General features: G+C 44.0%; 1 protein-coding gene across 1 annotated transcript in view; it reads right to left on the bottom strand.

Annotated features, from left to right (window-relative positions):
- Positions 1–21,962, bottom strand: part of LOC145418401 (acid ceramidase-like) — a 219,021-nt gene that overhangs the window by 168,406 nt on the left and 28,653 nt on the right. The window contains exons 3-4 of the mRNA XM_080286805.1: positions 11,861–11,945; positions 9,654–9,743 (exon numbers count right to left, since the gene is read on the bottom strand). Of these exons, the coding sequence (XP_080142931.1) occupies positions 9,654–9,743; positions 11,861–11,945 (175 nt within the window). The remainder of the gene's footprint in view (positions 1–9,653; positions 9,744–11,860; positions 11,946–21,962) is intronic.

The raw sequence follows: 21,962 nt of genomic DNA, 5'->3' as shown, positions 1-21,962 counted from the left end.
ATCAGGTTCATGCACCCTCAAAAAATCGTTGATTTCTAGCCTTGCCGATATTAAACCATCAACATTAGTATATGCCACCTTCTAATTCTTTTTGATGTTTTTTATACCTTCTTTTCTCCTTCTCTCCACCAGTACCACTTCCTTAATTTCAGATCCATGACTCTCCAATAAAACACTGTCTTCTCTTCCTCCGTTCTCTGTTTGTTTTTTACCTTTGCTTCCTGTACTAACTCCTTTATCTTGGCTCTTTCTTCCTCATTTGCATCTCTCCTTATCCAAACATTTTTTAACTCTTCCTTGTCCGATAATTTCCATGTTCTACTGATAAGGTCATTTACTGTTGCTTGGACTTAAACTTTACCTTCAATGGCCTTGCCCCTCCTTCCTCGGACTTTCCTAACCTAAACACCTCTTCAATCTCTTCTTGAGCTTCGTGGTTTTCCTCCATGACTAATGATATTATTTCTTTAAACTTTCTCAGTTCTTCTCTTTCTCTTTCTGATCTTATTGTCATACGTTTCTCTTTAACTCCTGAAATTATTATACATTTTTTCTTGTCTGCTACATCTCTGACTAAAGATTCTGTACTTCTCAACACCCTAACCACTTCCCTCTCCACTTTTTCCTTGCTTTGTTGTTCGATAATCCCTTTCAAATTTACATTTCCTTCTTCCTGAATTTTCTTCCACCCCCTATGTTGCTCCTTGATTTCTTTAATGTGCTCGTCCTGTATTCTTGATTTGGATTCATACTCATCTAGTTTGTTTTTCATCCTGTCCCTTTCTTCTTCTAACCTCTTATTCTCCCTCTTAAGCTGATTTATTTCATTAGAGGCTGATTCATTGCTAACTTTTAATTCGGTAACTTCTCTTTCTTGTTCGTCACTGCGTGTACGAATTTTTTCCAGTGTATTCCTTAAACTTTTGATCTCGTTATCCTGCTCTATGGTCCGTTCCTGTAACTCTTTAATTACTGCCCATACCTTTTTTATCTCCTGGACATGGCAAGAGTGAAAGATGAGTTTTGGGCGAGAGTAGAAGGATGTATGGACAAGTTTGAGAGGAGCGAGAGAGTGCTGTTGATTGGAGACATGAACGGCAAAGTTGGGAATGTACGAGTGGATGGAGTGGTTGGTCAGTGGTGTGCCAGCTGAAGTAGATGGGAATGGTAGTGCTTTGGTGGACATCTGTGCTGGTAAGGGGTTGGCAATAGCCAGCACCTACTTTCGTCATAAGATGATCCACCGGTATACATGGAGAGTAATGAGGAGGATGGATGGTGAACTTGTTGAACGAAAGGCAATGATGGACTACGTGTGTGTGGATGAGCGAATGAGAAGACAAGAGTTGGATGCAAGGGTGTGGAGAGGATGGGGGAATGGAGTCTCGGACCATCACTTAGTGATGGCCAAGGTAGAGCTGCAAAGAAAGTGGTTGAGGAGACGAAGACAGGAGGAAGCAGCTCCTGTGAGAAGAGTGGAGAAATTGCAAAATAGTGAGAAAATGACAGAGTATAAGAGCATAGTGGAAGAAAGATTGGGAAGGTATGAGCTAGAGCAGATGGAAGGGGTGGAAGACGTATGTAAGATATTCACGGAAGAGATAAGCGCAGCGTGTGAGGCGGTTTGTGGAGTGAGGAGGAGATGCAAGGGTGTGCAAGGGACAGCATGGTGGAATGATGAGGTGAAACGAGCTGTGGAACAAAAGAAGAAGGCATATGGTGAATGGTTGGCGAGTAGAGGTAGGGGAGAAGATGAGAGAGAGAAGAGGGAGGTATATGTGAGCAGGAGAAGGGAGGTTAAGAGACTGGTGAAGGAGAGTAAGAAGAAAGTGGATGAAGAGTTTGGGAGGAATCTGAGTGTGAAATGGAGGGAGAGTAAGAAATTGTTTTGGAAGGAGGTAAAGAAAGTAAGGCAGTGTGAAAGGGGAAATAGTAGGGGAGTGAAAGATAGGAATAATAGATTGTTGGTGGAGAAGAGAGAGAAATTGAGGAGATGGAAGGAGCACTTTGAGGATTTGTTGAATGTAGAGAGTAAGAGCAGTGTGAGTATAAGTGGTTGGGGAATGGCTGGGAGAAGAAGAGATGAGAGGAGGGAGGAAGAGATCAGTAGGTCGGAAGTAGTGGAAGCGATGAAGAAGATTAAGCTGGGAAAGGCCCCAGGAATTGATGGAGTGTGTGGTGAAATGCTTAGGTATGGGGGTGAGATTGTTGTGGAGTGGATATGGAAGTTGTGTAGATTGGCTTGGGAAGAGGGAAGGGTTCCAGAGGACTGGAAATCAGGTATAATTGTTCCTCTGTACAAAGGAAAAGGGGAGAGAGAAGTATGTGGTAACCATAGGGGTATTTGCCTTCTTAGTGTGACTGGTAAAATATATGGTAGAATACTCATTGATAGGGTTAGGCATATGACAGAGGAGCTAGTTGGAGAAGAACAAGGGGGATTTAGGAAGGGAAAAGGGTGTGTAGATCAGATATTTGTTCTAAGATGTTTAGTGGAGAAGTATCTAGAGAAGGGAAGGAAAGTGTATGCTGCCTTCATGGACTTGGAGAAAGCTTATGACAGAATAGATAGGCAAGGTATGTGGAAGGTATTAAGAATATATGGAGTGGAGGGGAAATTGTTGAATGCTGTGAAGAGTATGTACGAGGGAGCTAGGGCTACAGTGCGAGTGGATGGTGAGCTGAGTGAGTTCTTTGATCTCAATGTGAGACTGAAACAGGGGTGTGTGATGTCTCCGTGGCTGTTTAATATATATATGGATGGGGTTGTAAAGGAGGTGCAAGGTAGGGTAGTGGATGTGGGGGTGGCCCTAATGAATGAGGGTGAGATTTGGAAGCTTCAGGTGTTGCTGTTTGCTGATGATACAGTATTGTTGAGTGAAGATGAATGGGAGTTGCAAGGTTTGGTGAATGAATTTGGGACAGTGTGTAGAAGGAGGAAGCTGAAAGTTAATGTAAACAAAAGTAAAGTTATGGTGTTTGAGAGGAATGAAGTCACAGAGTGTGCAGTGAGGTTGGATGGTGAGGATATGGAGAATGTGAGTGCATTCAAGTACTTGGGTAGTGTGATGAGTAAGGATGGAACTTTGGGGGATGAAGTACGTGAAAGGGTACAGCAGGGAAGAAAGGTTGTTGGTACACTGAAAGCAGTGATGAGAAATAGGGAGGTGAGTATGGAAGTTAAGAAGTCACTGCATGATGGTATTGTGATCCCTACCCTGACGTATGGAAGCGAGGCGTGGACCTTGCAAGAGGGGAACAAGTCAAGAGTGAGAGCAGTGGAAATGAGTTACTTGAGAGGAGCATGTGGAGTGACGTGGAGGGACAGGTTGACGAATGAAGAAGTGAAGGAACGTTGTGAGGTAGATGTGGATGTGGTTGAAAAGATTAGGAGAAATACACTGAGGTGGTTTGGACATGTGGAGAGAATGGAGAATGAAAGACTAACTAAGAGGGTGTATGTAGGTGAGGTGGAGGGAGGGAGAGGGAGGGGTAGACCGAGGATGAGGTGGAGGGATGGAGTTGAGAGGTATATGAGGGAGGGGAGGGTGAGTTGGGGGGAGGGAGTCAAATGGTGGGTGACAGAGTGACTTGGAGGCGTTTTGTCTGCGGCCACCCTTTGCGGGATTAGGGCGTCGGGCTATAGATAGATAGATAGATAGACATTCCTCTCCGCTGTTTTCTCTACACTTGCTATTCTTGTTTGGTTCAACTTAATACTTCCATTTCCCGCATCCTCTTCACAGAAGTCCTCGAATACTCTCTCGCCACTTGTAAACATTGCACCGTCCGCCATGATTCAACCATATGGAGACTTTCTATTTTCACTATATCTTGTTCTTTTTGTGAGCGAAACCGCGGTTTTTTTACTACTGTCCGATGGGACCACCACTCACGCACTCATTAACATATCACAAATAGGTTGGTCTTCTTTTCGTCGCTGATTTTGAGATTATTTCTCCACGATCCAGGAAGAGCTCCATCTCTGTCGGCGACCTGTTTGCGTGTGTGTGTGTGTGTGTGTGTGTTAGCATTGACTACATCTAGCTGACATCCTTATTTATCTCGAGGAAAGCAATATTTCCAAACTTTGCATCAGACATGCTAGCTCGTTTTGGTTGCAGTATATCTTTTCCTACAGAAAAGACTCTCTCTACAGCGGCACTAGAAGGAATTGCAGTGTTAAGTGCAATGAACACTGATTTAAAATTCTTTGATGGAAAGCTATCACAATCAATATTTAATGATCCAGTAGGGGAATGCTGAGAAATATGGTCACCTCATTTGAACTCTGTTGAGCTCGATGAGTATTCTCACTTAATTTTAAATTCCCAAAGAAATCCTAATTATCATCGTAATCATCAGCTTCATTTCTAACATGTCCACTACCCATACTTCCCTCAAGCTCAGCCACCTCTTCCAGTTTTCTCGCCATGAAAATCTGTGTATATTTTGCCTATTCCTTTGTATCCATCCACCATAACTTAAAACCAGGATGAAAAGCAGCAGTGAGAATGGTGTATTCGTCGCGTGAGTGGCGAGGAGTGCGGTAACGTGTGAGTACGGCCAAAAAGTAGTGGCGCTCTCAGTGCTGCTACTGGCTTAAAAAAAAGTAATGGCGTTACCACCATCGCTATTAAAATAGTAGCAGCGCTATGTAGTGCCGCTACTAATAGCGACACTAGTCCCAGCTTTGCAAAACAAATGGTTTCCTGTACACCAGGAAACCATTTACTACGCTGTGTAGTAACCATATAACCAAATTGTGACGCCTGGTGGTTTAGTGGGTACTTAACCTGTGGATTGTGAGCCACAGCTCTGGCTGGGTAACGTCAAGTTGCGAGCCACAGCTCAGGCTGAGCTGGCCGTGCATCACCGCTTACTACTCCACCCCTACCCAAACTTGCGCATGGTGCTACGCAAAGATGGAGAGAGAGAGAGATTTTTTCTTTTCACTAGATGATGCCCTGGATGTTTATCTTCATGTTTATGGTAAACAAAAACAAAAAAAAATTTTTTTGTTTTTTTTATTCATTTTTTAACTACTCCCCCAAGTAAACTTGCGCATGGCCCTACGCAAAGATGAAGAGAGATAGAGAGATTGTTTCTTTTCACCAGATGATGCCTTGGATGTTTATTTTCAAGTTTATAATAAACAAAAACTTAAAAAAAAAAAAAATTTCCTCATTTTTTGCAAACCACGGGGTGGGAATAAAAAAGGGTAATTGCGCAATCCACAGGGTTAAAGTGCTCCAATCAGATTGAGCCTGTGTAGGTTATATCCAAGGGGTGGTTAGGGTTTATTGCTCATGTGATGCCACTCAGGGATGAATGAGGCTGGTCACTCTCATCTTAAATGTCAGGACCAACTTGCGTAGCTCCGGGTTCCTACGTTCCTCATGAAGCGACATAGGATTGGATAATGGAATGCTGGATAACTGTTCTATGTTTCTAAATACTGGGAATACTATAGTGTGCATAATAGTTACTAATGTTTGTGAGGGCCTGGATGCCTTGTGGTCCTACATATTTTCAGGTGCAGGTTGCTGATGCCATCTGGTCTAGTGCTTGAAGAGTTTTTTAAATTCTTGATAATGTTATGCATCTGTTTTGGACTGAATGGGGCTGCACTGTTATCGTGGATAGGACTGCCTATGCCGGGAGGACTGTTTTCCAGACTCAGTGAATGCTGGTGTTAAGTGACTTATGATTGCATGGTGGGTCATGAGAATGTTTGCATGTTCTCTGCAGAAAGGGATGTTCTGGGGATTGGAGGTTATAGCAGCATGGGTCTTGGAGGTGCTTGTTTATGACCCAGTGATAGTACAATGTATTTTCTAGAGCAGAGAGGGATCTATGATGTGACTAAGTATAGTTATAAAGGCCTTCCAGTTTTCTGTTTTCTATGTAGGTACTAATATTTTTGTTGATCTCACTGCTTAGTTCTTGGAGCCTTGTGATGGTGTCTTACGTGTGTGGGGGCGAGGGGTTGTGTTAAGTGAGCTGCATTGTTTTATAAGAAAAGCAATCTCTAGTGTATAGTTTTGGTTGTAACATACTTCTGTTGCCTCAAGAAATGTGATGTTTGCCTGCATTGAATGTGAGGCTGTTGAACTTTACTCTGTGATAGGTGTGTTGTTCAGTATGCTGAAATGATGCTCTCTTTCTCCAAAGAATATTTTCTGATCTGTTTTCCTGTAGTGTGTATGTGAGGACTGTGATTTGGATTGAGTCCCTATGGTGATAATGATGAGGATATGATCTGTAGTGAGCTTGGGTTCAGTTCACCAAATGGTGATAAGTGCAAGTGTTGGCAAAGAGATTGTGATGTGTGGAGAGGAGGGATTGCAGTGTGTCTGGTATGAGATATGGGTGTATTGTGAGGTGTCATATACGCTGAGTTGTGAAGCAATGCTGAGCCCTCAGCAGTTGTATTGAACTCATACCAGACATGTTTTTAGCGCTAAAGTCTCTAGCAATCATAAAATTAAGTGTTAGGGGGAGGAGCCGAGGGTTGTATTGTGCTGTTACAGCAAGAGAGGTGTCAGTGGTAATGTAAATGTTAAAAATGTTGATTTCTTCTTTGTGTTCAGATTTGGCACTGAGTGATTGTATTTTAAACCCCTAAACCGCGGGGTTGTTTTGGCTCGACTTGCGTGTCCCGCGGCAATATTTGCGCTCCAACAGACTTTGTAAAATATTTGCCAAAAATCAGTTATTAGTCCTAGAATATTATAATTACATATGCATATGGCACATACCTTTACCTTTCTCCTGGGATGTTTGTTAAGCCTTCGTCGAGTACCGTAGGACTTGTGGAGACTTCTGAAGTTGGGTAATGAAGTCTCCACTTTACACTTCCCGACACCCCGTAATATGATTACCACAGCCTGATGTTATCACTAGAAACACTATTCTATGATTTCCAAATAGTTTGAAATCCATACTCCAAAAAACAAAAACACTGCGAAAGCAATGAAAATTACGAGCGCGTACCAGCTAAACACTTGCGCTCGTTTGCCGCTGGTATTCTGTCATTTATTATTCATAAAAACACTCACACTTTATATTTCTATTACTATATAACACTTATATATATCTGCAGTCTTTATCCATAAGTTTCCTTCAGTAATAGTAGTTTATTGTCACTGCAGGCATTCAACTTCTCTTTCAGTAAAATACGTAGCAAACACTTTCTCATCCTGTATACTAGCGTTGAGAGCGAATCTCTCACTTTCGCTTCCACTTTCATAACTCATAGTATTCATACATGCTAGAGTGAAACTTTCACTTTCATTACTCCTAGTATATATACTCAAATTCTTATATCACTACTCATTTACATTTCTATTTACATTCTCTATTTTACTTACATTATTTACATTTCTATTTTATTTACACTGTATTATGCACTGTCACTTGCAGTAACTTATAAAACTATTTTCCACTGTTCACTTATATTTACATTCATTGCTTTCACTTGCTGTTTACACATTATTTACATTTCCACTTGCACTGTTTTAGTCACCAGAAAGATCGTAGTCACTGTCCATCATTTTCATTGATAAATTAGCCAGTTCACATTCCACAGCAGTAACTTAGCCCTTTACCCCCTTCCACACGAGGTTTAGTAGGGGTAGAGGTCACAGGGCCCTTTGCATGGGGCTAAAAAGCGGCAGAATTTGACAGGCGCGATCCGACGTGGTTTCACCTTGAAAGACGAGAGTAAACTGAATGCTGTGGTGGCCTAGGGGGAGTGCAACGCTGCCAATGTCAGCATGGCGACAGCTGCTAATATATACGCTATGAAATGATTGGCAGGAAATCTAGACAATACATAATAAATTAGGTAGTTCCAGGTGAATGTAAATATCACTTAGGCTTCTCTCTTCCTTTCTTATATATATTATTATTAAGAGAACAGATTATACAGCATATTTCAAGGGGAAATAAACAGGGGAAATTAGCAAACGAGTGCACGTGAGGTGATGTCAGTGATAATTAGCCAATTCCAGGTGTATGGCACTATCACTTACTTATTTCTTTTTTGTATATATTACTTGGTATAAGAATACGGCATAGGGCTTATTTCAATGGATGAAATCACTGGAAAATTCTGGGGAAGATTTACTTAGCGCAGCACGGCTGGGCAGGCGAGAGGAGAGGGTAATGGAGGGGAGGTAGGGAGGCGAGTCAAGCACAGGGAGAAATGGCTAAATTGTCAACAAAGGATGGGAGTACAGATGAGATTAGGAGTGCTGACTAGTGTTGGACATTGACAGTACTGATAGATGATACAAGCCACCACTTGAAAGCCCGGGCAAATTCAAAATAACATAGAATCACAAGTGACGCCCCGCGGTATGATCCCTTGCTCCCAAGCGTCACGAAAGTGACGCCCAGCGGTTAAAGGGTTAATGTTGTGTCATTTGGAGAAGTGATTGTATTGTGTCTCTGAAGAGGATTGATGGGTGAATGTATGTAATGAGGCCTCATCCACAGCCATCAGTTCTGTCTGTGTGAATGTGTGAGTAGTGTGTGATTTTTGGAGTCTGTTGTGTGTGTTTTGTTTCCTGTAGAGTGTTGAGTGTTTGTTGGGGTTGTGTGGTTCTATTTTTGACTTCCTTCTTGCAATGGAGGCCTTTAACATTTAAATGTAGTAAGGTGGTAGGTGGTGGTGACCATCATCCATTCACCTGATTTAGTGCTGTCTACTTCCTCTTTCACTCTTCTTCTGTGTGTGCCCTCTCACTTCCTATTTCTCCCATCTTTCTTGTCACTTTTTATTACTCTTCTTTCCTGTTCAGGTGACCTTACACTGAGTGACAAGCCAAATGGTTTCTTGTAAGCCAGGAAACCATTTACAACGCTGGAAAACAACTCAAAGACGAACAGCAACCCCTTTCGGGATTATGGTGTCTGACTACTGATGGACAGAAAGGTTTATTTATGTATGTTTGAGGTGGTATGCATCCAGAGTGTGTCTGTGTTGTATGTGTAGTGCTTGTGCAAGATATGTGTAGTGCTTGTGCAAGAAGACTGAGCTGTGAAGTCTGTAGTTGTGTAAGTGGGATAGTTGTTGGTGGAGGTGGGGGCTGTGATTGGTGTGACAGGAGTGATTTTGGATGTGCGTCCCATCACACACCCATGTGTTGTGGCACTGTTTGGCATCTGATAGGGTAATACATGTGATGTAGACCTCTCCTCTTCAACAGCTGCACTGAACAGATCTACATGTTCATCTTGTGCTTGTAGTGTGTTGGGAGCAAACACAGCATATGTATTGTGTTTGGGGCCCAGGATAGCTCATAATCTCTCTGGCTAGTATGAGAAGCAGGGAAATGACAGCCGGAGAACTATTTCCCTTACTGTAAAAAATGGCACAGGGAGTGGCTCCCCTCCCCCCCCCTAAGGAAGATGGTGCCCTGCCAGGCTGGACCAGGGTCTTCCTTGCAGGCTCAGGGCAGGATGAGGAGGATTCATTCCCAAGCAGGAGGTGCCTCTACTCTCTGACCCAAAACAATGCATCACAGAAAAGCCTCTCTCCACCACCTGAGTTATAGTAATCACAAGATGCTTTCAGATTTATCAGACATATGAATAACTAAGGATATCAACCAAACTCTTAAATTCAAGAAAACTTCATGACTTACTTTTGGGAGGCTGGAAAGAAGGAGTTGGAATAATCGAGGTCCCATGATAGTTCGTGCCAACTTGGTCACTTCATCCACTAAGGAACGCACCTACAAACACAATGGCATACTGTAAATAACTATAGCAAAAAAACAATAAAACTGACAATACTAAAGAACAGAAAATCATAAACAAAAGTCTTCCGTACTCGAACAACTTAACCTGTAAACAATCCTCACTTAAGATCTAGGCTGGTAAAATGTTAATATAGGTGAAACAACTATGAGACTTGCTGCTGATTCAGGACTGGGGGCTAAAAGTTCAATAAATACTCACTCACAAGTTTAAAACAACTTGATAATGAAGCATGAGTAACTAACTGGTGATGAAAAAATGTAAAATTATCAGCATGTTGTACTCAAACAGCTTAAAATGAAACAACTGTAAACAACAACTTTGGTACACTTGTGACAGCATCTCAGAGCTATGATCCCCTCTCCACAGGTAACAACCACAAAGCATCAAATTGAAAAACTGGTCAAAATATGGTTGATTTTATGCTGTTCCTGTGGGTGGCCATGAGTTCATCTGCAAGCAGACATGGGGCTGAAGCTAGCTCTTTGGTTTCGAAGCCGAAGTCCTTCAAAAGTCACGACACCGAAGACTAAGCTGGCGCCCTTGGAAAGTCGTGAAGCCAAAGCCAAAGCCGAGGTCTACTACTAGTGTAGCGAGGAATACTGCTTATCCCAGTATGTTCTAGACCTTTTCACATCACAATCCTCTTACAGCAGGATTAAGAAGCACTGTTTCCACTGTCCCATATGTTGTAAACATACTCTGTTCCTGTAACGAATTTTCTGGCCGTGATACTTTCACCAGCAGTTGAGGTTGAAGCCAGCCCCTTGGCTTTGTAGCCAAAGCTGAAGCCCTTGCAAAGTTACAAAGCCAAAGCTGAAGCCAATGTTGTGACCAAAAAGCCATGGCTTCATGAAATTGAAGCTGATGCGGAAGCTGCGACCTAAAAACCATGACTTCATCAAACCGAAACTGAAGCCAAAGCCAGCTTTCATCCCCATGTCTGTCTGCAAGTGAATTCAGAGTATTGTAGGAATCTGGGCACTTCCTCCAGGCACAGTACTTGCCAACTAACCAACCTTACACAAGACAGCATCAACTCCATGAGACTCATACAACAGACACTTTTTACAACAAAAGACTTTAGTAAAGCCTACAATGCAATTCCCTGACAAACCAAACACAAAAACTGACAATATAAACAATGAAAACAATAACAAATCTCGGCTTGCCAAATACTTATTCGGAAGAAGAACACGTTACATTCCAGAGCAAATCATAATGAGCACGAAACTTCCCTACTGGAGTTCAACAGGGCTCCATTATTTCACCTACAACACAACACATGGATGATGTTCCTACACCCCAACCACCCACAAACACTGCCTCATATGAGGTGACTTTAGCAACCACGCACCACATCACCAATACAGCCCGCACACTGCAACAGGACTGCCGCAACACACTTCAGGCATAGATGAAAGACAGCAGGTCAACAATTGATCCAGCTAAATCCACCACCACACTCATCGCCAGCAGCAATCATCAACATAGGTACAACCCTAACATCACACTTAATATTGTACCTGTGCCACACACACACACCCCACTAAGATCCTTGGAGTGACATATGACACTAGTCTAGCCTACAAGAACCACACACATGACATCAAGAGGTGGTACACTGCCAAACTCGACATACTATAAGAAGATTCCCAAATCTGAGTAAAATGATCAGAAGATAGAAAGAATAAAACAGAAAACACATTACTGGACTGACAGAGTTTACTATTTACAGTAACAGGCATTCACATGGTTTGCTGATCAGTAGTTGTCATTGCTGTGGCTTCAGGCTCATCTGGCCATGAAACTAGTGAGCTGAAGGCCAAAACTGTCTTTTTCCTGCAGTCTACCATCCACCTTTCAGAGAACAGGGAGGAAGACGCAGGGCATTGGGATAAATGAGCAGCTCGACTACCAAGGTATACTGGTGCTACTGTGTGAATTCATCCCTCTCTCACACCTACTTCCTTACATAGCGTGGAAAACCTCCAGCCACCTCTTGGGGATGGAACTGATGTAAGGCCACCACTGTGACTGGGACATTTTAACCACAACTGTAAAACACATGAATAATTAAAGCTTTATGTACCTGTGGACCTTTATCCTTCATGAGATTTGTCCAGCGGTGTGCGGGTGGCAGATCCAGGTTCAGCTCATACACTGGCACCTTATTACTGAAACATTAAATTATCGATTCAATAAACGTACAGAAAGTTTTATTTTCACACCATTTACACTGTATAATAATGTACATAATAAACTGGTCCAGAAATTAATAACAAACCAATACATTTTTCATTGATAATTCATACATGACAGATTGCTCAAAAAAAATAAATAATCCTGCACTGCACTTTCCCGAACACTAAAAATAAATGAAAGAAAAGCATTCGGGAGCCGAATGCTAATCACCCGCCAGAATATGCCATTGGCCAGAGTTACAAGCTACTTATAAACCAAATGTGGAGAAAATTTGCAAAACTCCATGGAAATCAGTCAGTGTTTCACAAGAAAAACAATCCATATTAAAACCAGTTGACCTTTGGCAGCCATTTTGGTGACCTTGACCTTAACCCTGAGTGCCCATTTTCGAACCTGCCCAAGATTTTGGCCATATCTTGATACCCTGAAGGTTTCATGTTGATAGCTCAAGCCGTTCATGAGATATAATGGTAACAAATAATCCATATTAAAACTAGTTGAACGGGGAATGGCAGGGAGGGGGAGGGATGTGAGAAGAGAGGAAGAAATCAGTAGGAAGTTGTGGAAGCAATGAAGTAAGTTAAAATGGGGAAAGTCCGAGGAATTGATGCAGTGTGTGGTGAAATGCTGAAGCACAGGGGAGAGAGTAGCAGAATGGATGTGGAAGATGTGCGGATTGGCCTGGGAGGAAGGTAGAGTCCCGAAGGATTGGAAGTCAGGTATAATTATTCCCTTGTACAAAGGAAAAGGGGAAAAAGAAGTATGTGGTAATCATAGGGGCATTTGTCTTCTTAGTGTAATAAGAAAAGTATATGGTAGGATACTTACTGACAGAGTTAGGGAAATAACAAAGGAATTAGTTGGAGAAGGACAGGAAGGTTTTATGAAGGAAAGAGGTTGTGTAGATCAGATATTCATTCTTAGATCTTTTGTGGAAAAGTTTCTAGAGAAGGGAAAGAAGTTGTATGCAGCTTTCATGGATTTGGAGAAAGCATATGACAGGGTGGATAGACAAGGATTGTGGAAAATATTAAGAGTATGTGGAGTAGATGGGAAGTTGTTGAATGCCGGGAAGAACATGTATGAGGGTGTTAAGGCTGCAGTGCATGTGGATAGTGAACTTAGAGAAATTTTCTATCTGAAGGCTGGATTGAAACAGGGATATGTCATGTCTCCATGGTTGGTCAATCTGTATACGGATGGGGTTATAAAAGAGATACAAGGTAGGGCAGTGGTTAATGGAGCAGCCCTAGTGAGACAGGGCAGTGTTTGGAAACTCCCTGTACTGTTGTTTGCAGATGATACTGTGTTGTTAAGTGAAGACAAAGAGGAGCTGCAAGGCTGGGCAGATGAGTTTGGGAGAGTATGTAAGAAACGGAATCTAAAGGTGAATGTAGGGAAGAGTAAAGTTATGGTCTTCAAGAGAGGTGAAGTCAGTGAATGTACAGTGAGGTTGGATGAGGAGGAAATGGAAAATGTGAGTGCGTTTAAGTACTTGGGTAGTGTGATGAGTAAGGATGGAAGTTTAGAGGGTGAAGTGCTTGAAAAGGTACAACAAGGATGAAAGGTTGCTGGTTCCTTGAAAGCAATGATAGGAAACAGAGAAGTGACCATGGAAGTGAAAAAGTAACTACATGACAGTACCGTGAACAACTCTAATGTATGGAAGCGAAGCTTGGACCTTGATGGAGGGACAGAAGTCAAGAGTGAGAGCTGTGGAAATGAGTTATTTGAGAGATGCATGTGGAGTCACATGGACAGACTGACTGACAAATGAAGAAGTGAAGGATTGTTGTGGTGTGGATGTAGATGTGATAGGAAGCATCAGGAAAAACACACTGAGGTGGTTTGGCAATGTGAAGAGGATGAAGAGTGAGAAACTGATAAGGAGAGTGTATGTGAGAGAGGTGGAGGGGGGAGAGGGAGAGGAAGGTCAAGGATGAGATGGAAGGATGGAGTGGAGAGGTATATGACAGAGTGGGGTGTGAGCTGGGAGCAGAGAAGTGAAATGGCAGGGGACAGGGCGACATGGAGGCAATTTGTTTGTGGTCACTCCTTACGGGATTAAGGTGTCTGGCAATAGACAGATAGACAGAAACTAGTTGACCTTTGGCAGCCATTTTGGTGACCTTGACCTTGACCCCAAGTGCCCCTTTTTGAACTCATCCAAGATTTTGGCCATAACTTGATACCCTCCAGGTTTCATGTTGATAGCTCAAGCTGTTCATGAGATATAATGTTAACAGATAATCCATACTGAAATTAATTGACCTTTGGCATCCATTTCGGTAACCTTGACCCCAAGTGCCAATTTTCGAACTTGTCCAAGATTTTGGCCATATCTCGATACTCTCCAGGTTTCATGTTGATAGCTCAAGCTGTTTATCAGATATAATGGTAACAAATAATCCATATTGAAAATAGCTGACCTTTGGCAGGAATTTTGGTGACCCTGACCTTGACCCCCAGTACCCATTTTCAAACTCGTCCAAGATTTTGGCCATAACTTGATACCCTGAAGGTTTCATGTTGATAGCTCAAGCCGTTCATGAGATACAATGGTAACACACACACACACACACACACACACACACACACACACACACACACACACACACACACACACACACACATACGCCTGTGCACAGGCAAAAACATTATTGCTCCACCTTGGTAAAGGCAGGCAATAAAAATGTCTTAAAATTCACAGCTATAGCCTCATGTCGAACAAATAATCTTAGAAAACTGACATACATTTATATTTAGAGTTAAAATGTGATGTGCATGGTTTGCAAACATTGATTTTACAGTGACATGTACACCCATACCCCAATATCCGGCAGTGTTGTGTACCAGTGGGAGTGTTCGTTCAGCGAGTATGTCAGATATCAAAGCAATTTTCCCCATAAGATACTGAAGAAAGGCCAGAGATGCATTCCAAAACCAAACTCTCATATACCTTACTCAATCAACAGAGGCTGCCAGAAACACCAAAGGTAAAGTTATTATCCTCATAAACAATACTATTGCTAAAAAATGGCACATCAAACATCACATGCAGGAGGGTAGGGTGGTGGGACATGTGGTGTTCAACACCGCTTCAGGGCAACTACACAGCCAGGCAGGCTGCTGGCAGTGTGCGAAACGAGGGTGGGGGGATGGAGAGGGAGACAAACAGGGGTGGAGGAGGGAGACAAGTGGGGGAGAGGGACGGGAGGGGGACAGGGAAAGAGGCAAGAAAGCCAAACAGCCCTACTACTCACCCGCCCTAGTCTCACTCACTCCCTCACTCACTCTCTCACTCTCACTCACTCACTCACTCACTCAACTCACTGTCTCACTCACCACCATCATTCACCACTGTCACTCACCACTGTCACTCACTCACTCACACACACACACACACACACACACACACACACACACACACACACACACACATATACACACACACACACACACACACACACACACACACACACACACACACACACACACACACACACACACACACACACACACACACACACACACACTGCTCGCTGGCTCAGTGGTAATGTTCTCGCTCGCCAACTGGTGGACAGGAGTTCACGCCTCGCTCAGGTTCCAAAAAGTTTAATTGACGAAGTGAGTGGTTAGTGTCCCCCTCGAGCAAGGGGACGGGTGTGGCATGTGTGAAGGTCACAGCCTTGCCATTAGATCAGACCATATGAGCTCTCAGCTCCCTTCCAGGAGGATAAAAGCTGATGATCACGACCATCAAGTGATCCTGACCGACCCGGTGAATTACACACAAACACAGACACACACACACACACACACACACACAGGAGACATGCGGGGGTGGGGGTGGGGAGATGGAGACAACCAGGGATGGGGGAAGGCAGGGGGACACAGAGACATACCTGGCTGTGCTAAGTGTGGTGGGGGATGGAGGAGAGATCGGGGGGGGAGAAGAGAGGGAATGGAGGGAGGAAGGGAGGACCGGGAAAGCCTCATATCAAACCTAGGGAGAGGCAAGGTGTTGTACTGGAGAGGTGGGGTGTAGGACTAGCAAGGCGACGGACATTCAACCTGTTCAGACTGTGGGAATGTTCCCCTGTTTCTTGCATTAGGTCTACCATAGCCCCATTTATTGATGCGCCGGATAACAGGGCATGGGTGTATTACAGAACTGAACATCTGTTCACTGCACAGGATGGCCCTGCAGGAGTGGTTGCTTACCTGTGGTTGATGGGTCTGCTCAATCAGGTAGACTGGGGTAGCACAACACAAAGAACAACAACAATGACTGCGTAAATATACTGCTAAGTAATTTTCTATCTATCTATCTATTGCCAGACGCCTCAATCCCGTTCGGGGTGGCCACAAACAAATCGCCTACACGTCGCCCTGTCCCCCGCCATTTCACTGCCCCTCTCCCAACTCACACCCCCGTCTCTCATATACCTCTCCACGCCATCCCTCCATCTCATCCTCAGCCTCCCCCTCCCTCTTCCCTCCTCCACCTCACTCACATACACTCTCTTCGTCAGTCTTTCACCCTCCATCCTCTCCACATGGCCAAACCACCTCAGTGTATTCCTCCTAACGCTTCCTATCACATCCACATCCACACCACAACGCTCCTTTATATCCTCATTCGTCAGCCTGTCTCTCCATGTGACTCCACAGGCTCCTCTTAAATAACTCAATTCCACTGCTCTCACTCTTGACTTGTGTCCTTCCAGCAACGTCCAAGCTTCGCTTCCATACGTTAGAGTTGGTATCACAATACTGTCATGTAGTAACTTTTTCACTTCCATGCTCACTTCCCTGTTTCTTATCACTGCTTTTAAGAAACCAGCAATCTTTCTTCCCTGCATACCCTTTCAAGCACTTCACCCTCCAAACCTCCATCCTTACTCATCACACTACCCAAGTACTTAAACGTACTCACATTTTCCAATTCCTCACCATCCAACCTCGCTGTACATTCACTGACTTCACCTCTCTCAAAGACCATCACTTTACTCTTCCCTACATTCACCTTTAGATTCAGTTTCTTACACACTCTCCCAAACTCATCCACCAAGCCTTGCAGCTCTCCTTCGTCTTCACTCAATAACACAGTATCATCTGCAAACAACAGTACAGGGAGTTTCCAAGCACTATGCTCTCTCACCAGGGCCACTCCAACATCCACAACCCTACCTTGTACCTCTTTTATTACCCCATCCATGTACAGATTGAACAACCATGGAGACATGACACATCCCTGTTTCAACCCAACCTCCCAAGAGAAAAATTGACTCAGTTCACCATCCACATGCACTGCAGCCTTAGCACCATCATACATACTCTTCACAGCATTCAACAATTTCCCATCTACTCCATATATTCTTAATACTTTCCACAATCCTTGTCTATCCACCCTGTCATATGCTTTCTCCAAATCCATGAAAGCCGCATACAACTTCTTTCCCTTCTCTAGAAACTTTTCCACTAAAGATCTAAGAATGAATATCTGATCTACACAACCTCTTCCCTTGCTAAAGCCTCCCTGTTCTTCTTCAACTAATTTCTCTGTTCTTTCTCTAACTCTGTCAATAAGTATCCTACCATACACTTTTCCTATTATACTAAGACAGATGCCCCTATGATTACCACACACTTTTTTTTCCCTTTTTCCTTTGTACAAGGGAATAATTATACCTGACTTCCAATCCTCCGGGACTCTACCTTCCTCCCAGGCCAATCTACACATCTTCCACATCCATTCTACTACTATCTCTCCCCCATACTTCAGCATTTCACCACACACTCCATCAATTCCTGGGGCTTTCCCCAATTTCACTTTCTTCATTGCTTCCACAACTTCTATCCTTCTGATTTCTTCCTGTCTTCCCACCTCCTCCCAGCCACTTATACTCGCATTACTTCCATCCTCTATGTTCAACAATTCCTTAACCCCTTAACCGCGGGGCGTCACTTTCGTGACGCTCGGCCACAATGGATCATACCGCGGGGCGTCACTTTTGTGATTCTGTGTTATTTTGAATTATTCTGGGCTCTCAAGTGGTGGCTTGTATCATCTATCAGTACTGCCAATGTCCAACACTAGTCAGCACTCCAAATCTCATCTGTACTCCCATCCATTGTTGACAATTTAGCGATTTTACCCCCTTCGTGACTCCCCTCCCTACCTGCCCTCCATTACCCTGTCCTCTCACCTCCCACGTCGCGCTGCGCTACACAAATTTCCCCCTGATTTTTCCACAGATTTCATCCATTGAAATAAGCCCTATGCCCTATATTTATACAAAAAAAATATATACCAAAAAAAAAACAGGTAAGTGATAGTGTTATACACCAGAAATTGGCTAATTATCACCTGACAAAACCTCACGTGCATTCATTCGCTACATTACCACAGTAATTTCCCCTTTGATTTATGCCTTGTAATCGATGTCTGTAATAAAAATATGTATCAGAAAGGAAGGGAGAATCCTAACTGACATTTACATTCACCTGGCACTACCTATTTCTTTATTTATTGCCGAGATTTTCTACCTATAAAAAATTAGCCTGTAAGTTAGCAGCAGTCAGCCTAAAGTGTCATTGTCAACCCTTCCCTTCTCAGATAAGCCGCGGCATTTAGTTCCTTGTCCTCCGCTGTAGAGAAACCATGTCGCACTCGCGCCCCGCCATTCCTGCCGCTTCTGCACCCATTGCAAAGGGCCCCGTGACCTCTACTCCTAAGAAAAGTGGTGAGGCAAGCAGGAAAGGCCTTAGTGACTCTGCAGTGGCACGTGAACTGGCAGAATTGTCCATGATAATGATGGACAGTGACTATGACGATTCGGGTGAATCATGTGATGAGCCGGGTGAGGTTATCGCGCCAGAAACAGCAACAACGAGTGCTACAGTAAGTGAAACAGTGTCTAGCTCCAAGGGAAAGGAGCCTTTAGTGCAGCAAGGACAAGAATTTGGGAAGGGAGTGAAAAGGCGGCGTGTTAGCCCCAGAACAATGCCCCCACGTGACCCAGCCCGCCATGAGTCACGAGTGCATTCACCTCCCCGTTCCCCAAGCCCCACTTTACTCATCTCTTCATCATCGTCGGCTGAGTTATCTCCGGAGTCTTCGTCGTCGGAGTCACCACCAGCATCAACAGTGAAGGCAGGCCGTAGAGGTAGAGGTAAATCAAAGAGAGTGAAAAGTACTGTAGCTAGTAGGGTAAGGGCTGCTAGTGCTGTACGGCAACCTAGGGTCAGTGCGAGTGACCTTGACCGAGATAAACCTCCCTCACAGCCAACCTCCACCACCACCACCACCACCCGCCCTACACCGCCACGACAGGGAATCCTGGACGCCTTCGCATGGACGGAAGGGTCAGATTTTGTGCCCGAAAATCTAGTTTTTGATGAGAGCTCCTCAGGAGTTCAGCCTGCCTTCACTATGGATGAAAATGCTGAGTGTGTCGACTACCTTTTGGCCTTCCTAGATGACGAAGTCATGCAGCACATATGTGATGAAACCAACAGGTATGAATCACAACGTGCTGCAAGTGGTACAGGTGCAGCCAAGATGTAACAGTGGTCCATGCTGGGAGTGTAGGAGCTGTATGTGTTCTTTGCCCTCATGCTTCTCATGCCACACTCCAAGAAGCATGAGTTGGAAGAATACTGGTCCATGGACCCCTTACTACCCTCACCCACCTTCAATAAGTACATGGCCAGAGATCGCTTCCGGAACATCATGGGAAACCTGCACTTTGCCGACAACGATGTACCTTCCCAAACCGACCCACTCTGGAAGATCCGGGAGATTCTGAGCAGAATGAAGGATAAGTTTATGTCATTCTTCCACCCCTTTCAGAAGGTTGTCATTGATGAATCCTTGGTTTTGTTCAGAGGACGTCTTCGGTTTGTTCAGTACATTCCAAGCAAACGCCATCGCTTTGGAATTAAGTTCTTTGTACTGTGCGACTGTAAGACGGGGTACATCCTTGACTTCGTCATATATTCAGCCAGCACTGTCGATCTCGATAAAACACACCCCCTTGGCTTCTCAGGCTGTGTAGTGAAAGTGCTCCTAGAAAAGTATTTTGGTGGGAATCATGTGCTGTATACAGACAACTACTATACAGCACCGAAACTTGCCAAATACCTTTCTGAGCACGGCATTGGCTCCTGCGGCACTGTGAAAAGTGATCGTGCCCACTTCCCCAAATTCCCAGAGGCGGGAACCTTGCAGCGAGGAGACGTGCACCTACGCAAGTGTGAGAAGATATTGGCAATACGGTGGCATGACAAGAGGGTCATGCACATGCTCACCACCGTACATAAGGGGGAGATGAGAGACAGTGGGAAGGTCGACCGTAGGACAGGCGAACCTGTGATGAAACCTGATGCTGTGTTGGACTATAATATCAACATGCGGCTGGTGGACAAGTCCGACATGATGATTGGTGAGATCGACTGCCTCAGGAAGAATACTAGGTGGTACAGGAAAGTTTTTCTGCATCTGATAGATATGACGATGCTGAACGCCTTCATCCTGTACAAGATGAAGGTCAAGCCACCCAAGTCCTTCTCCCTGAGGTTGTTCGCCAGGACTTGTGTCCAGCAGCTGCTGGAAAGATATGGTAGGGTGACAGCAGCAACTCCAAGGCGCCATCCAGTAACACTTCCCGACTGACTTGAGCAGAGGGCGTATATGGATCGGCACAGACTTGAGCTAATGCCTGCCACAGGGAAAAGAAAGGCTGCGATTCGCAGGTGTCAGGTATGTGCGCATACCACACGCCGCACACCTGAGCATAAACGCACCTCTTGGCAGTGCGCTGAGTGCCAGGTTCCCCTTTGTGTTACCTGCTTCTTCGATTACCACAGCCAGAAGCAGTTCTAACAGTGCAAGTGTGGAAGCAGAATTATTTGGAAATAATGTGTAAATAATGTGTAAATAGCAGGTGAAAGCAATGGATGTTCAGTTCATATGATTGAACAGTGTATTATAGTTTTATCTTACTGAAAGTGACAGTGAATAACATAGTGTAAGTAAAATAGCAGGGTAAATATTGAAAATAGAATAGAAAATGTAAATAGTCATGTTAGTAATTAGTAATATAAGAATATGAGTACAAATAATTTATGTTATAACAGTGAAAGTGAATCCGTGGCTCTCTACGTGTAGGAGGAGGAAGCTGAAAGTTAATGTAAACAAAAGTAAAGTTATGGTGTTTGAGAGGAATGAAGTCACAGAGTGTGCAGTGAGGTTGGATGGTGAGGATATGGAGAATGTGAGTGCATTCAAGTATTGGGTAGTGTGATGAGTAAGGATGGAACTTTGGGGGATGAAGTACGTGAAAGGGTACAGCAGGGAAGAAAGGTTGTTGGTACACTGAAAGCCGTGATGAGAAATAGGGAGGTGAGTATGGAAGTTAAGAAGTCACTGCATGATGGTATTGTGATCCCTACCCTGACGTATGGAAGCGAGGCGTGGACCTTGCAAGAGGGGAACAAGTCAAGAGTGAGAGCAGTGGAAATGAGTTACTTGAGAGGAGCATGTGGAGTGACGTGGAGGGACAGGTTGACGAATGAAGAAGTGAAGGAACGTTGTGGGGTAGATGTGGATGTGGTTGAAAAGATTAGGAGAAATACACTGAGGTGGTTTGGACATGTGGAGAGAATGGAGAATGAAAGACTGACTAAGAGGGTGTATGTAGGTGAGGTGGAGGGAGGGAGAGGGAGGGGTAGACTGAGGATGAGGTGAAGGGATGGAGTTGAGAGGTATATGAGGGAGGGGGGAGTGAGTTGGGGGGAGGGTAGTCAATTGGTGGGTGACAGAGTGACTTGGAGGCGTTTTGTCTGCGGCCACCCTTTGCGGGATTAGGGCGTCGGGCTATAGATAGATAGATAGATAGAAAAATTGAATGACTTCAGTGACAATAAACTAATAAGACTGAAGGAAACTTATGGAGAAAGACTCCAGATATATATAAGTGTGA

The sequence above is a fragment of the Coenobita brevimanus genome, chromosome 114 (genome assembly GCF_032717465.1).
Source record: "Coenobita brevimanus isolate Jiangsu-jjx chromosome 114, ASM3271746v2, whole genome shotgun sequence".
NCBI lineage: Eukaryota > Metazoa > Arthropoda > Malacostraca > Decapoda > Coenobitidae > Coenobita > Coenobita brevimanus.
This window is presented reverse-complemented; position numbering and strand designations above follow the sequence as displayed.